This window comes from Leucoraja erinacea, chromosome 20 (assembly GCF_028641065.1).
Source record: "Leucoraja erinacea ecotype New England chromosome 20, Leri_hhj_1, whole genome shotgun sequence".
NCBI lineage: Eukaryota > Metazoa > Chordata > Chondrichthyes > Rajiformes > Rajidae > Leucoraja > Leucoraja erinaceus.
The window spans coordinates 24,559,270-24,574,880 of NC_073396.1; the positions used below are offsets into that span (position 1 = coordinate 24,559,270).

Here is a 15,611-nt window from a genome sequence, read left to right on the forward strand (position 1 = left end):
AAGTTCGCCTTTTCCAGAATGACAGATCATCTTGGAAATATCCTGATGCTAAAGATGCTTATGTATTTCCTCCCCTTCTTATTTGGGATAGTCAGTAATTGTTAATTGATTGAAAAGGGACCAAGCCCTCATCAGAAATCTTTTACCAGCAGCATGGTAAGCGTCATGAATAACCTCATTTCCGAAAGCATTGCCACTTAACCTTTATCATATCAGCATAACATTTCATTGAATAGATGGGAGCTTTAACATTAGTTACCAACCCTTTTTAATTCAATTGAAGAAGTTAATGTAAGTACATTTCTTGACAATCTGAACATTTAGCTGTCTTGCATAAACACTAAGCCTGTCCCACAGATTGCCTGTAACCAAAATGCAGTCTTTGTATTACTAATTACCATGCAAGCTTCTAATGCTATCATACAACGCAAACATGAAAGCATTAGAAATTGAAGCAGAAACGTATCATTTGGTCCTTTAAGCCGGCTCTGTTATAGCCAATCTTCTGCCTCAAAAGCCATTTACCTGTTCTATTTTAATATCCCATAATTTATTTGATATGCAGATATCCAACAATCGCATCTACTCAATCCCACATCCAAAGATTCTCCACACTGCTTTTAACAGTACATTGGTACACGTGACAATAAACGAATGACAGTGACTGTTTCTACATGGCATACTCCTTATTCTGAGACAGTGATCTCCTGGTTCTACAGTACTCGGCCAAGGGAAACATCCTGCCAAAGTGTCAAATATTTTTTAAAGTTTTAATCAGGTGATCTCATTCATTTAAATTCTGGAGACTACAATATACAGTGCCCTCCATAATGTTTGGGCCAAAGACCCATTGTTTATTTATTTGCTTCTGCACTCCACAATTTGAGTTTTGTAATAGAAAAAAAACACATGTGGTTAAAGTGCACATTGTCAGATTTTAATAAAGGGTATTTTTATACATTTTTGTTTCACCATGTGGAAATTACAGCAGTGTTTATACATAGTCTGCCCATTTCAGGGCCCAATAATGTTTGGGACCCAGCAATGTCATGTAAATGAAAGTAATCATGTTTGATATTTTGTTGCATATCCTTTGCATGCAATGACTGCTTGACGTCTGTAATTCATGGACATCACCAGTTGCTGGGTGTCTTCTCTGATGATGCTCTGCCAGGCCTGTATTATAGCCATCTTTAACTTTTACTTGTTTTGGGGGCTTGTCCCCTTCAGGTTCATTTTCAACATATAAAAGGCCTGTTCAATTGGGTTCAGATCAGGAGATTGAATGCCTTTCAAGAATTGACCATTTTTTAGCTTTGGAAAAACTCCTTTGTCGCTTTAACAATATGTTTGCGATCTGAAGAAGGGTTTCGACCCGAACCGTTGCCTATCACCCCCTGAGTTTCTCCAGCATTTTTGTCTACCTTCGATTTTCCAGCATCTATAGTTCCTTCTTGAACCAACTGTTTGTGATCATTGTCTTGCTGTAGAATCAACCGCTGGCCAACCGTTGGCTGAGTTTTGAGGCATTTGTTTGAACTTGAGCAGGTAGGATATGTCTATACATATACATATATACATATAATGTGGCAGGGGGATGGGTACAAGAGCAGAGAGGCAGGGGGGTGTAAAATGAGGGTAGAAGCAATAGGTAGCAAGGTGAAAAGTAAAAGTGGCAGGCAGACAAAACCAGGGCAAAAATCAAAAAGGGCCACTTTTCAACATAATTTTATAAGGGGTAAGAGCGTTGTAAAAACACGCCTGAAGGCTTTGTGTCTCAATGCAAGGAGTATTCGTAATAAGGTGGATGAGTTGAACGTGCAGATAGCCATTAATGATTATGATATAGTTGGGATCACGGAGACATGGCTCCAGGGTAACCAAGGCTGGGAGCTGAACACCCAGGGATATTCAATATTCAGGAGGGATAGAGAGAAAGGAAAAGGAGGTGGGGTAGCGTTGCTGGTTAGAGAGGAGATTAACGCAATGGAAAAGAAGGACATTAGTTTGGAGGATTGTTCATCCCAGTTTGGCAAAAGAATAAATCAGGGAAGGTAGTGCATCCGTGGATAACAAGGGAAATCGGGGATAGTACCAAAGCGAAGGATGATGCATACAAATTAGCCAGAAAAAGCAGCATACCAGAGGACTGGGAGAAATTCAGAGACCAGCAGAGGAGGACAAGGGCTTAATTAGGAAAGGAAAAATAGATTATGAAAGAAAACTGGCAGGGAACATAAAAACTGACTGCAAAAGTTTTAATAGATATGTGAAAAGAAAGAGATTAGTTAAAACAAATGTAGGTCCCTTGCAGTCAGAAACAGGTGAGTTGATCATGGGGAACAAGGATATGGCGGACCAATTGAATAACTCCTTTGGTTCCATCTTCACTACACACGCGCGGGATGACGCAAAGGGATTTGGAGGAAATTGGCGCCGGCGACCCAGTAGGGACGCAAAATGACGCCATTTTCTTGCGCGTGCGCAGTGGGCCCGGTATCCACGCGTGTGCAGTTGGGGAAGGTTTAAATTTCAGGAAATACCATTAAATTTCAGGAAATTTGGGGATCAGTTTCAGCACACAAAAAAATGGAGGTGTGCAAGCTCTGAGTACAGGCAAATAAATAAATGAAGGGTCTTTGTCCCAAACATTATGGAGGGCACAGTACCGAATGTTAATAATCTGAACAGCTACTCGGAATGTTTTATTTTTCAAACACATTTTAATTTTTTTGCCTCACTAGGATTATGAAAACAATGTCAATGATATTTAAGTAGTAAATGTATTCACTAATTTGAGAAAACACAGTTCCAAGACAATTTGGGTCCTATTGGCTATGTTGTTCTGCTCCCAGTTCCCATTGTTCCACTTTTTTCTTATCAAATGTGGCCATGTATGATTATTGTTTGAAAAACATTTAATGAACAAAAAGGATTACAAGAGTGTGCACTTTATCTCCAATTTAAATGTTGTACTATCAAATTGTGTCTACTATATTTACACGCTCTAACCAGCTATGCACGGTTTGTAATTTACACACTGTTTTAAATTGTGCTTTTCTGCCTATTCCATGATATCACCAATGGATCTATGGAAAATTAATCAAATTCCAACCAAAAATTTGAATGCTTTGAAATTTAGTAACTGAGATTATATTTGACACATTAGGTAGACGGTGTTAAATAATCTGTAAAAAAACGTTTGGATCTTTTGTTATACATATGTTGCTACTGATATTTGGGTGGGAAAAGTGCACAGTAAATATAACTCTGCACTCTGTAATGGTTAATCAAATAACCATTGATTTATTTGTTCTCCTAAAAGGGATATCTTGTGAAACTTGCTATTTAAATTTCAACTGCTGTACACATTTAGATACCATTTAGATGCATTATATTGTGAAACTTGAAAACTGTGTGAGTTTAAAATACGGTAATTAATTTTCTGAACAATGTAGAATTTTCTCAAGTAAGTAAGGACATTTCTAAAGAGTGCTGATCATAACAACATTGATCCCATTGTACAAAACAAGATAGGCTGCAGCAGAGAAAATATTGAATACTGGAAATTTGTGAGATAGAGTTGAATCTAATATGGGAGAAAATATGTTTGTTCACATCTGTTTTGTTAGTATTTTAGTTTAGAACAGTGACATAATTGCCATGTGTCCCATCTCAGAACAATGAAAATTAATTGTGCAGTTTGGAATTTGATGATACCACGTGTAGTAACTTGCATTATCGACTTTTAACAAGGCAATTTTGAATTGCAAGTCAAATTTGCTAAATGTGGTATTTTATTTTTTTCATTGTACTTAAGAATTGAATTTAAAAGCAAATATATATTGACTAAAGATAAATGACAGGTATGTTTTCTACACAGTAATCGGATTAAAATATGAACAGCCATATGAAAAGGCAGATGTTACTAATCTTCAAATATGCCATTATTAATAACTACACATTTGGTCAGGGAAAGAAGATTATTCAGCCCCTTTGACACTTTAGGATAAATTTAATCGGATTTTTCTGGTTTAGTGCTGTCACTTTCGCTGGTTAAAACTTATTTTTGAAAGGTTTTAAAAACAAAAGAGCTAATATTTTACAATTTTGCATGGTAATCTTTGTAGGAGGACCGCCTCCGCCGTGGTGATGATCTACGACTTCAGATGGCCTTGGAGGAGAGTCGCAGAAATTCAGTTGTATTAGTGGGCAGCACAGCTCCAAAGAAGAAAAAGGTGAGGGTAGTGCTGCTGCACCCAAAGTAGCACGCAAGTCATAAATATAAGAGAGTCACAAATTGCATTAGGGAATTCCATGGAATGTTATTTAAACATAGGGTGGGAAAACAGGATTTTTTTACATAATAAAATAATTAAATGAGGAAATTAATAGAAACATATTGAGAGAAGGTAGTTAAGCATGCAACCAAGAATAGAGTTGAAGGATATGTTGGTGGTTTAGTTGTTGAAAGGTACAAGGAGATGCATATGGAGCATGGATTTGTTGGGCTGAAAGGCTTGTTGAATTAATTGTGAAATTTAGTTTATTCATAGTTAATATTATGTTTTTTTTTTCCATTTTCATGGTTTGTAGATAGGTTTGGCCTGCAGTTAGGAGAAAATATAAATGTGGCATTGTTAGTTGTGGAATAGATCTTGATGTCTTTGATCAGAAAATAAAATAAAATAAAATAAAACTGGCTTACAATATCAATTTAAAAATCATATCTAATAATTCAATTTTCGAGTGGATCATTTTCAGATTGATTAAAAGCCAAAACTGATCTAGCTGCTAGATCAATATTCAAGATTTTTTTTCCCCCTTGAAGTAGGGGTGCATTACCATATCAATTTATATTTGTTAATTTCATCAAATGTTATCCTGTTATGAGAGGTGGAAACCAGAAACTGAGCACCTTTCTTTTTCCATTGAAAATAATCAATTGTATTCTTCTTGCATAATTTTACTCCCAATCCCCAGGTATGAAATTATCATTGAGAGTAATTTTCTTACTGTCATTCGCACATGGTTAATGTAGGAGAGAAGTATCAGACAATGAGAATTTAGTTTATATATCATACATGATTTTTTTGTGCTGAGAGTAAAAGTACAATAATATAAACATAGAATGATTTTTTTTTTTAAATGGTATACTTTTTTTTATAAAACCCTAATCTGAAATTCTATAAATCTGCAAATTACTCTGAATAATACATCAGCATGTCTATTGCAGATCACATTTTTGTTTTCTTGTTATATTTCTATCAGATAATTATGTTTCTTAATCTTTTTAATTAAATATCACATCAGGCATCCATGGTTACTCTCACGGATCCCTTGCCAGCTGCAACATCAAAGAAAAATGGACTCTGGGAAATATCTGTCCGACCGGTTCTAATAGAAAAACCTGACCCTTGGGGAGGAGCAGGTAGCCCAGTAGCATCTGACCCATGGCAAACACTTGGTAAGTAATGTGGAAGTAGGCAAGTTTCTCTAAGATGAATAACACGCATATCCTAACAATCATAACACACTAAATCTGAAGTATAGTAATTAATAATCTAAAATTCAGTATGCAGGATATATTGAAATTGAAATAGTTACTCAAGTTTTACTTTTAAATGATATTTTTTATGATAGCCAGGAATTGGCAAGATAATTAACTTAATTCAAAATACGCTTATGTTAAATGTGTGAAGTTTAGTTTTTGTCGCGTGTACCGAGGTACAGTGAAAAGCTTTTGTTGCCTGCTAACCAGTCAGCAGAAAGACAATACATAATTACTATCAAGCCATCCACAGTGTACAGATACATGATAAAGGGGATAACGTGATCAATGTTTAGTGCAAGATAAAAGTCCAGTAAAGTCCAAATGAAGATAGTCCGAAGGTCTCCAATGAGGTAGACAGTAGCTCAGGACTGCTCTCTAGTTGTTGGAAGGACTTGAAATGTGCCAAATTATCTGTTTTTTGTCTGAATGTTCTTGTTCTCAGCTATGTTACACGTTACAATAAATACATTTTGTCAGATGGTGTTAACATTTTTGTCTTTTATTAGATACAATACCCACTGCTGCCATTGATCCTTGGGGTGCTTCATCTGCCCCACAGACACTTACTAAAAGCGTAGACCCATGGAGTTCACAGACCACCTCTACTGTCGTGACACCATCAGCTGATCCATGGGGACCAGGCCCTTCAGCTGATACTATTTCTGGTAAGCCTGTTGAAAACTCTGGAAATTGTAATTTTTTTGTTTGATGTACTTTGATAGTATCATGCACACCCATATGTAGGCATAATATGGGTACAGGGACATTGAAGACTGTTTTAGAATTTGTCCCGCCTCTGTTTCTCAAGACCCTTCCTACAACAACAGTGGGATACTTTCATCTTTGAATTGCCTGTCTGTGTGAAACCTGATAAATTGCAGTTAAAGCTGAATTGAGCAGTTTTTAATACCTATTGAATGTGAAATTCATGCTGTCTAAAATTATTTTTCTCCATTGAATCTACATAGCCAAAATTAAAACCTCTGTCTAAAAGTGAAAGGAAAACATGCAACCATGTTATATTGCACACACCTGTCAAATTGAATGTTTTTTTAATAATGTAATATTTGTTTCAATTAACTATGTTTTTCAAAGAAAAATTATGTTTGAAATAGTAGATGTGTTTGTCATTTGTCAATTGTAGGTTCAGGTCCAATGGCAACCATTCAATTAAACAGAAATATAGAAAATAGCAATAGGTTATTTGGCCCTTTGACATGCTCTGCTATTCAGTACAATTGCAGCCAAATTCAGTATCCTGTTCCTGCTTTGTATTCCCTATACCATTTGATCTATTGAGCCATAACAACTTTATCTAATTCTATATTGAATATTTTTTTAATGATTTAGCCTCAACTACCTTCCGTCATAGACTTTCTCCCAGTTTACATTGTGACCCACAGGTTTAGAACTTCACAAGATAAGGAACATCCTTTATTTATCTAATCTGTCCTGTCCTGTCCTGTCCTGTCATGGTCCTTCTCATTCTTCTTTTAAACTCTACTGAATAGTGAAAACCCAAACCTTCATATGCCAGCAATTTTAAGCTATTTAACTTGATCCAGGTGCATTCAAATTGATCCAGCCTGCATTCAGAAGCCCGTCATCTTTTTAAACATAACTGTAGTTAAACAACAAGGAACTCATCAAATTTTATTTACAAAGCATATCAGTTACATATAGAGAACATTTTTGTTTACTGCCTTCGGTTTATCTGTGGCTAATTTTAATTATTTAGCTCTGCAGGGCTGTAATTTTCTTCTACTTGATAATTTGCCAAATGACAGCAAACATTTCATACGATTATCTTTTCTGGGCAAATAGAAAATTGAATTGAAAACTAAAATATGTAACAGGATTTGACAGAATTTTTAACATAATTGTATTTGAGTAGTATTCTGATTGTTTATTTAAATTGAGCTTGGTATACTCTAAACATGAATAAAGTACATAATGGGGAACAAAACTGATTTGAATGAATTGTAATTTGGAAGAAATTTTGTAATTCACTGTAATATTCCTTCTGCATTTTCTTTCCAATTCCCTCTACAGGCAGTACAGCTTTTGATCCCTTCAGCACGTTAAATGGTGCAGCAAAGGATGACTTTGCTGATTTTGAGGACCTTAGAGCTTCATCAAAAAAGCCAGGTACTAAAGTGATTATTTGTTCAGTATTTTACCCAGTTAACCTTGGTCAGTGCAACTTTAATAGTTTCTAGAATGTTAATCATATTAAGTAAGTACTCAATGTATGATATTCAAGAAAAATGTCTCACCAGCTTGTTATCAAAGCAGGCCGGGCAGCATCTGTAGAAAGAGAAACAGTTTTGTTGAAAACCGTATACCAATAATGAGGAAACCCAATTAGGGAACACAATATAAATAGTTTTCTCAATAAAGGGCCTGTCCCACTTACTCGACCTTTACAGGCGACTGCCGGCACCTGTGATAGGTCGCCAAAAATTTCAACATGTTAAAAAAACCAGTGGCGACCAGAAAGACGCTACGACTCTTTGGAGACCTCTCACGACCATAGGAGACCATACAAGCGACCCCTGGCGACAGTCTGTATGGTCGTGAGAGGTCTCCTATGGTTGTGAGAGGTCTCCAGAGTCTTTCTGGTCGCCGCTGAATTTTCAACATGTTGAAAATTTTGGCGACCTATCACGGGTGCCAGCAGTCGCCTGTAAAGGTCGCGGAAGTGGGAGGCCCTTTACATACACTTTGTTCTCATGAATACATTACACTTGTCCCACATATCAAACTTAAAACTTGGTATCTTAAAACCAAAATGCAGAGTGTATGTTACTAATTACTGTGCAAGCTCCCAGGCCATGGTTAAATGTGCAAGAACACAGTAAATAGAAGCAGGAAAAAGCCACTTGACTCTTTGAACTAAGTTTCAATTAAGTCTTGAAGAATTCAGTCTGAAGAAGGGTTTCGGCCCGAAACGTTGCCTATTTCCTTCGCTCCATAGATGCTGCTGCACCCGCTGAGTTTCCCCAGCTTTTCTGTGTAACTTTCAATTAAGTCTGATCTACGCTGATTCTCTCACTTCGAATTAAAGGTGTGGGCCTTAGCTATGCCGCTTTTTTACATAGAAAGGTCTCGACCCGAAACTTCACCCAATTCTTCTCTCCAGAGATGTTGCCTGTCCCGCTGAGTTACTCAAGAATTTATTGCCAACCATCGTTTTTACATTGCCAAAATTGAACACACTTTGTTCCCAACGTATCTTGGCTCCATTGCCAAAATCATACTCCACTACGTAGACTGCAGAGAGGCTACCTCCTGCACCCATGTAGAATTCGTTGATTTCATCAGCTTCACACCAACTTCCATCCTGCCCTTAAATTGACTTGGACCATCTCTGACACATTTTTCCCCTTTTTTGATCTGTCTCCATATCAAGAGAGAAACTATCCACAGATGTTTACAGCAAATCCATTGACTCATACAGCTACCTTCATTATACCTCCTTCTACCTCAATTCTTGCTAGGATGCCATCCTTTTGTTGCAGTTTCTCCATCTTCACCACATCTGTTCTCAGGAAGAGGCTTTCCATTCTAGGACATGTGAAATTCCTTGTTCGTCAGAATACATGGATCCCAACTCCATTCCAACAGCAGTGGATGGAGTTCCCATCTATATATTCTTTGTTTCCTGCAGTTCTGCTTTCACTCCTCTCTACTCCCCAAAGACAGAACCGGGATAGAGTTCTTCTGGTCCTTAACCTTCTTAACCTATTGCCCCCTCCAACAGCATCCTATTCATCATTATCTGACATTTCCTCCAGCTTCAATGGGAACCCACCACCAGACGCATCTTCTGGTTTCTATTTCTTCTTCCCCTCTACTTCTGCTGCCTGTTCCTTTCCCCTCCTCCACCTGCTCATCTTCTACCCCCACCCCCCCCCATTTTCCTCCCACTTCTGTTCTAACCACCAACCCTCCCTCCGGATTCCACATTCCACTTCCACCTTCCTTAGTAAATCGCAACATCTACACTCTTTTGTCGTCTGTACTTATCACCTCCAACTGGAATCGGCAGCATTTGCTTATTAAGGCAAGTGAGAGGGAAAGTGAATATTGGTGGAAATAGAAGGGTTGACTGGATTAACACAGGGAATGGTTCTTTCAAAAATATGAAAGGGGGAGAAAATGTACTTGGTGACATTTGCGTTGGGGAAGGCATAAATTACAATTAGGTGAGTAGGAGAGGTACCGGGGGTATTGCCTCCAACGCATTCAAGGTCGGCTGCAAGAGGTGCCTCCGGGACACAAAGGAGGTCGGGCTAGGAGAGAGACATCAGTCCATGGGCCGGGCCGGCCGAAGATGATGGAGTAGTCCCTGCTGCAGCCTGGGGCTTACCTCGATCGGGAGCGGCTTCAATACATCGAGCATGTGGGCCGAACATTGGACTTTTTGTAAATGACGCCAAAATATGTCGACTCATGCAAGTGTGCTCTATGCAAAAAGAATTTCACTGGGCAGTGCACACATGACAATAAAGAACCGTTGAATTGAAAGAGAGGATGATCTGTTGAATGTGGAGACTGGTGGGATAGGGAAAGGGGATTTCTATCCTTGTGCGTAGGTGGACAGAAGATGTGTGCAGAAAATGGAACATAGGTTTACATAGACCTGTGGATCTAAATACTTGCTCTTAACATTTGGGAATTGGCTGTCTTAAATTATCTAAAAATTGTTTTTAATTATGGCTGTGTTTATGATTTTGTTTCTTTAGATGAGACTGATGTGTTGGGAGGGAGTTCCCGGCTATGTGGTTCGATTAGCCCAGATCTACTTGACACTCAGTTTGGTAGTTCAGCAAAACAGACTGCAGCTCGGAAAACACCAGAATCCTTCCTTGGTCCTAATGCAGCATTAGTGAATCTGGATTCCCTGGTATCCCAACCTATCCACCCATCCAGTATATCTAATCCTTTTCTAGCTACAGGTATGAATTTGAGAATTTGTTTTCCTTTTAAACTGAACTCTTCTACCTGCTTTGAAGTTAAAACATCATAAAAATCTGATTTGTTCAGAGTGTTGTGGTATGGTGAGGCTCTAAACTAGTTTCTCTAAAAGGTGAAATTCATTCAAAATTTAAACTGATTGAAAAGTAGACTTGAAGGTTTTCATACCAGCATTCAACAATATTGCAGGCTGATTCCTAATCCAATCCAATCTAATATCCCCAGGCCCATCATGGCTTTACTGTGGTTATTTGTACTTTCCTCAAGGTATTTGCATGCATTGAGAAATAATAGCTCAAATTCTGTAGGGAAATGTTGACAGTGCCTTGTGCAACTGCAAAGTATTCCTTGCATAACTCTGCAAACTTCAGGATTTCTGCTCACAATGCAAAGTCCTAAGTCTTGTATTGCAGTTTCCTCAATTGCATTCTGATTCCACATAACTTGATGTCCACGCTAGTTCCTGACCATGTGTTGGAGAATCCACTTGAACAACTTCTGCCTCATGTTTGAATGCCAGGGTGTTTGACAGTGGGGTATAGCTTAACCAGCTGTCATTTTTCCATCTGTTTTATGGGTAAGGCTTATTCTGACCCTCCATGTGATGACATTTATGTCATGGAAGGCCCTGTCGCTGCAGAGGGCTCATTGCGACTGATGGAGTTCGCTTCTCTCTACAAGTTCCCACTTGGGGAACTGCATAATGTAAGTCTGAACTTTATTCATCAGTCAGCAGCAAGACTGTAAATGCTGGGCCATTTTGTTACTTATCCGAGATGGGTTAACCTGATGTATTTGATATAAAACAGCTTTGGAAATTGGTTCTGGCATTTTAATAAATATGTCATTACCACCATTGCAATTGAATCGTACTGCTATGAGAATGGGAGCTCAGGAAATATAATGACAAAATAAATTGCTTTCTGCAGCCTAACTTCACCAACTGATCTGTGACATCATACATCATACACTGTTGCTTTCTACCTTTTTTTTTTGTAATGTGCCTCTACTAAATAGAAAAAATATTTTTTTTGTTTTGTTTTATTATTATTTGTTCATGTGTTTTTGGGCACATTTTGCAAGACCAGCATTTTCTATATAGTGTCCCCTTAAACTGAGAAGCTTGCAAACAAATCAAAATACAACATTTTTTGCAGCCACATTACAAAGGAAGTAGCAGATGTGTCCTGTATTTTTTTGGTCCAGTTGTTTTAATTTGCTTCTGTTTTTGAAAATGTGACCTAACTATTTTCTTTGTTCATGTGGTTGTTATTCTTACATTCTCACTTGGGATCAACATCATAAAGGAGGCCTCTCATTTGTAAACTGAAAGTAAGGAATCCTAATCCCTGCTCGTCAAATAAAGTTTATTTCCTGAAAGACCAGCTATGGCATTCCTTTTAGTGCCTTAATGAAAAGCTGGCACCACTGAGCAATACCCCTCAGGGATGCACAGGAATGCCAGCCTAGACTTTAGAGTTTTCTCATGAATCAATCTGCATTATAGGAATTCTGCAGTAAGTTCAATAAATGAGTTACCATCATTTTGAAAAGTTGTAAGAGCTTCCAAAAATGTAATCTATTCAGTAACCACAATGTGTTTAAATGTTCCTTCGCAAGTCTTTTTGCACTGAATTTTGTCAGAATAAGCCACCAAGAAAATTAAAAATGAAAGAAAAATATTTAATTGGTCCAGTTCCCTACATGCTCAAAATACAAATAGGAGACTTTCATTTCAGTATTTAGTATTCAGTATTTCTTTAATATCATTTTCACTGAGTACTTGCATACACAGAGGAAACGAAAAAACGTTGCTCGATCAGTTTCCATTCAGTGTAGTTAGTAAAAAAGGATGAATACATAGAGCTTTAAAAACAAATTAAAATGACCATGTCTAAAAACAGAAAGTAGGCCTAAAATTTACAATTGAATAAAAACAGACATTCCGACCGACAGTGGCTTTACTTTGACAGGTGCCTAGCTGTAAAAGTATGGACGAGGTTGAATGTGTTGGTGAACGATATTTGGGGAGGGGACACAGTCCGTTAATCAGTCTTATTGCCTTTGGGAAGAAGCTGTGGAGCATCCTGCTGGTTTTGCAGCTGATGCTCCTGTACCTCTTCCCAGATGGCAGAATGGAGAAGATGTGGTGTGATGGGTGGTAGGGGTCCTTGATGATGGAGGTGGCTCTACTGATGCTCCGCTTCTTGTAGATCTCCAACAGGAAAGGCAGTGGGGCACCAATGATCCTGCTGGCTGTCTTCACTATCCTGTTGAGTTGATGTTGTTCGTAAGCCTTGCAGCTCCCAAACCAGGAAGTGATGCCGTAGGTCATTATGCTTTCGATGGTGCTCCTGTAGAAGGTCCTTAGATGAGCAGTAGGGAGACCTGCTTTCCTTAGTCTCCGGAGAGGGTGGAGCCGCTGCTGAGCTCTTTTGATCACTGCTGTGGTGTTGGTCGTAGAGGTCAGGTCATCCGGAGTCCTAGGAACTTCACACTGCTGACCCTCTCCACAGCAGCTCCATCAATATGCAGCGGAGTGTGATGTTGTTTTCCAGCCCTCCTGAAGTCGATCACCATCTCCTTAGTTTTTTCCACATTGAGAGTGAGGTTGTGGGATCTGCACCATTCTGTGAGCAGCTCCACCTCCATCCTGTACGCCAACTCATTATTGTTGCTGATGAGACCCACCACTGTTGTGTCATCAGCGAACTTGTTGATATAGTTGTTGCTGAGTCTAGCAGTACAGTCATGTGTAAGCAGACTAAACAGCAGGGGGCTTAGGACACAGCCTTGGGGTGAGCCAGTGCTCACAGCGATGGTTCTTGATGTCCGACTGCCCACCCTGACTGTCTGCTGCCGTTGTGATCAAAAGTTAAGGACCCAGTTGCAAGTGCCAGTATCCACCTTTAACAGCTTCAGCTTCTCCACCAGCTGCTGTGGGATGATTGTATTAAAAGCGGAGCTGAAGTCTATAAAGAGGATCCTGGCATAGGAATTCTTCCGGTCGAGATGTGATAGTGCGAGGTTGAGTGTTGTAGAGACTGCGTCCTCTGTGGACCGGTTGGCTCTATAAGCGAACTGCAGTGGGTCTAGGTCGGCAGGGAGACAATTTTTAATTTGCTGCATAATCAGCCGCTCAAAACACTTCATTAGTATGGGTGTGAGAGCCACTGGACGAAAGTCATTGAGACAGGCTGGGTTGGGTTTCTTCGGGACAGGAACGATGGTGGCACTTTTAAGACAGTTGGGCACTACTGCCTGGCTGAGTGAGATGTTAAAAATGTCTGTAAAGACATCTTTTAGTTGCTCAGCACAATCCCTTAAAACGCATCCAGGGGTGTTATCCGGCCCTGCAGCTATGCGTGGGTTGATGCTGGCAAAAACCTTTTTAACTCCGGCTGTGGACAGCCTGAGTGACTGGTCGCTGGGTGATGGCAGGAGTGCTTGTATCTGGGTGGTATTTTTAACCTCAAACCGTGCGTAAAACTCGTTCAGTTCATCTGGTAGAGAGGGGTCGTTTTGATATATCCGCAGCGGTGATGGTATGAAATCTCTGCCACAAGATTCAGATTCAACGATTCAGATTCAACTTTAATTGTCATTGTCAGTGTACAGTACAGAGACAACGAAATGCAGTTAGCATCTCCCTGGAGAGCGACATAGAATATGATTTCAATAAATAAATCTATATATAGTCATAGTGTTTTTCCTGTGGGAGGAGTGTCCGGGGGGGGGTGATTGGCAGTCACCGAGGTACAGTGTTGGGTAGCGTGACAGCCGCAGAGAAGAAGCTTTTCCTGGACCTGCTGGTCCGGCAACGGAGAGACCTGTAGCGCCTACCGGATGGTAGGAGGGTAAACAGTCCATGGTTGGGTTGAGAGCAGTCCTTGGCGATGCTGAGCGCCCTTCGCAGACAACTCTTGCTTTGGACAGACTCAATGGAGGGGAGCGAGGAATCGGTGATGCGTTGGGCAATTTTCACCACCCTCTGCAGTGCTTTCCGGTCGGAGACAGAGCAGTTGCCATACCATACAGTGATGCAGTTGGTAAGGATGCTCTCGATGGTGCAGCGGTAGAAGTTCACCAGAATCTGAGGAGAGATGGACCTTCTTCAGTCTCCTCAGGAAGAAGAGACGCTGGTGAGCCTTCTTGATCAGAGTTGAGGTATTGTGGGTCCAAGAGAGGTAATCGGAGATGTTGACCCCCAGGAACCTGAAGCTGGAAACACGTTCCACCTCCGTCCCGTTGATGTGGATGGGGGTGTGCGTGCCGCCCCTAGACTTCCTGAAGTCTACAATGAGCTCCTTGGTCTTCTTGGAGTTAAGGGCCAGGTTGTTGTCAGCGCACCATGCTGCTAGGAGCTGGACCTCCTCCCTATAGGTCGACTCATCGTTGTTGCTGATGAGGCCAATCACCGTTGTATCATCTGCATACTTGATGATGGTGTTAGTACCATGTACAGGTGTGCAGTCGTAGGTGAAGAGGGAGTAGAGGAGTGGGCTCAGCACACAGCCCTGTGGAACAGCGGTGTTCAGGGTGAGGGTTGAAGAGGTGTGCTTGTCTAACCTAACAGACTGGGGTCTGTTGGTTAGAAAGTCCAGTATCCAGATGCAGAGGGAGGGGTCGATGCCCAGATTACAGAGTTTGGTGATCAGTTTAGAAGGTATAATGGTGTGAATGCTGAGCTGTAATCGATGAACAGCATTCTTACGTAAGTGTCTCTGTTGTCGAGGTGGGAGAGGGTGGAGTGAAGTGCCGTTGAGATGGCATCCTCTGTACTCCTGTTCTTGCGGTAGGCAAACTGATAGGGATCCAATGTGGGGGGTAGGCAGCCTTTGAGGTGTGCCAGGACCAGCCTCTCGAAGCACTTGGTGATGATGGGAGTAATTGCAACTGGGCGGAAGTCGTTGAGGCTTGCCGCAGTGGAGTGTTTTGGCACCCGCACGATGGAGGTGGTTTTAAGGCACGTGGGGACAACTGCTTGGGCAAGTGCCAGGTTGAAGATGTCAGTCCAGACGTCTGTCAGCTGCACAGCACAGACCCTGAGGACGCGCCCGGGGATGCCGTCAGGGCC

At 40.3% G+C, this 15,611-nt stretch overlaps 1 protein-coding gene across 3 annotated transcripts in view; it reads left to right on the forward strand.

Moving 5' to 3' along the window:
• Positions 1-15,611, forward strand: part of epn2 (epsin 2) — a 65,250-nt gene that overhangs the window by 41,808 nt on the left and 7,831 nt on the right. For all 3 annotated transcript variants that reach the window (XM_055651684.1, XM_055651683.1, XM_055651682.1), the window contains exons 4-8: positions 4,131-4,238; positions 5,314-5,467; positions 6,061-6,219; positions 7,607-7,702; positions 10,303-10,515. In XM_055651684.1, the coding sequence (XP_055507659.1) occupies positions 4,131-4,238; positions 5,314-5,467; positions 6,061-6,219; positions 7,607-7,702; positions 10,303-10,515 (730 nt within the window). The remainder of the gene's footprint in view (positions 1-4,130; positions 4,239-5,313; positions 5,468-6,060; positions 6,220-7,606; positions 7,703-10,302; positions 10,516-15,611) is intronic.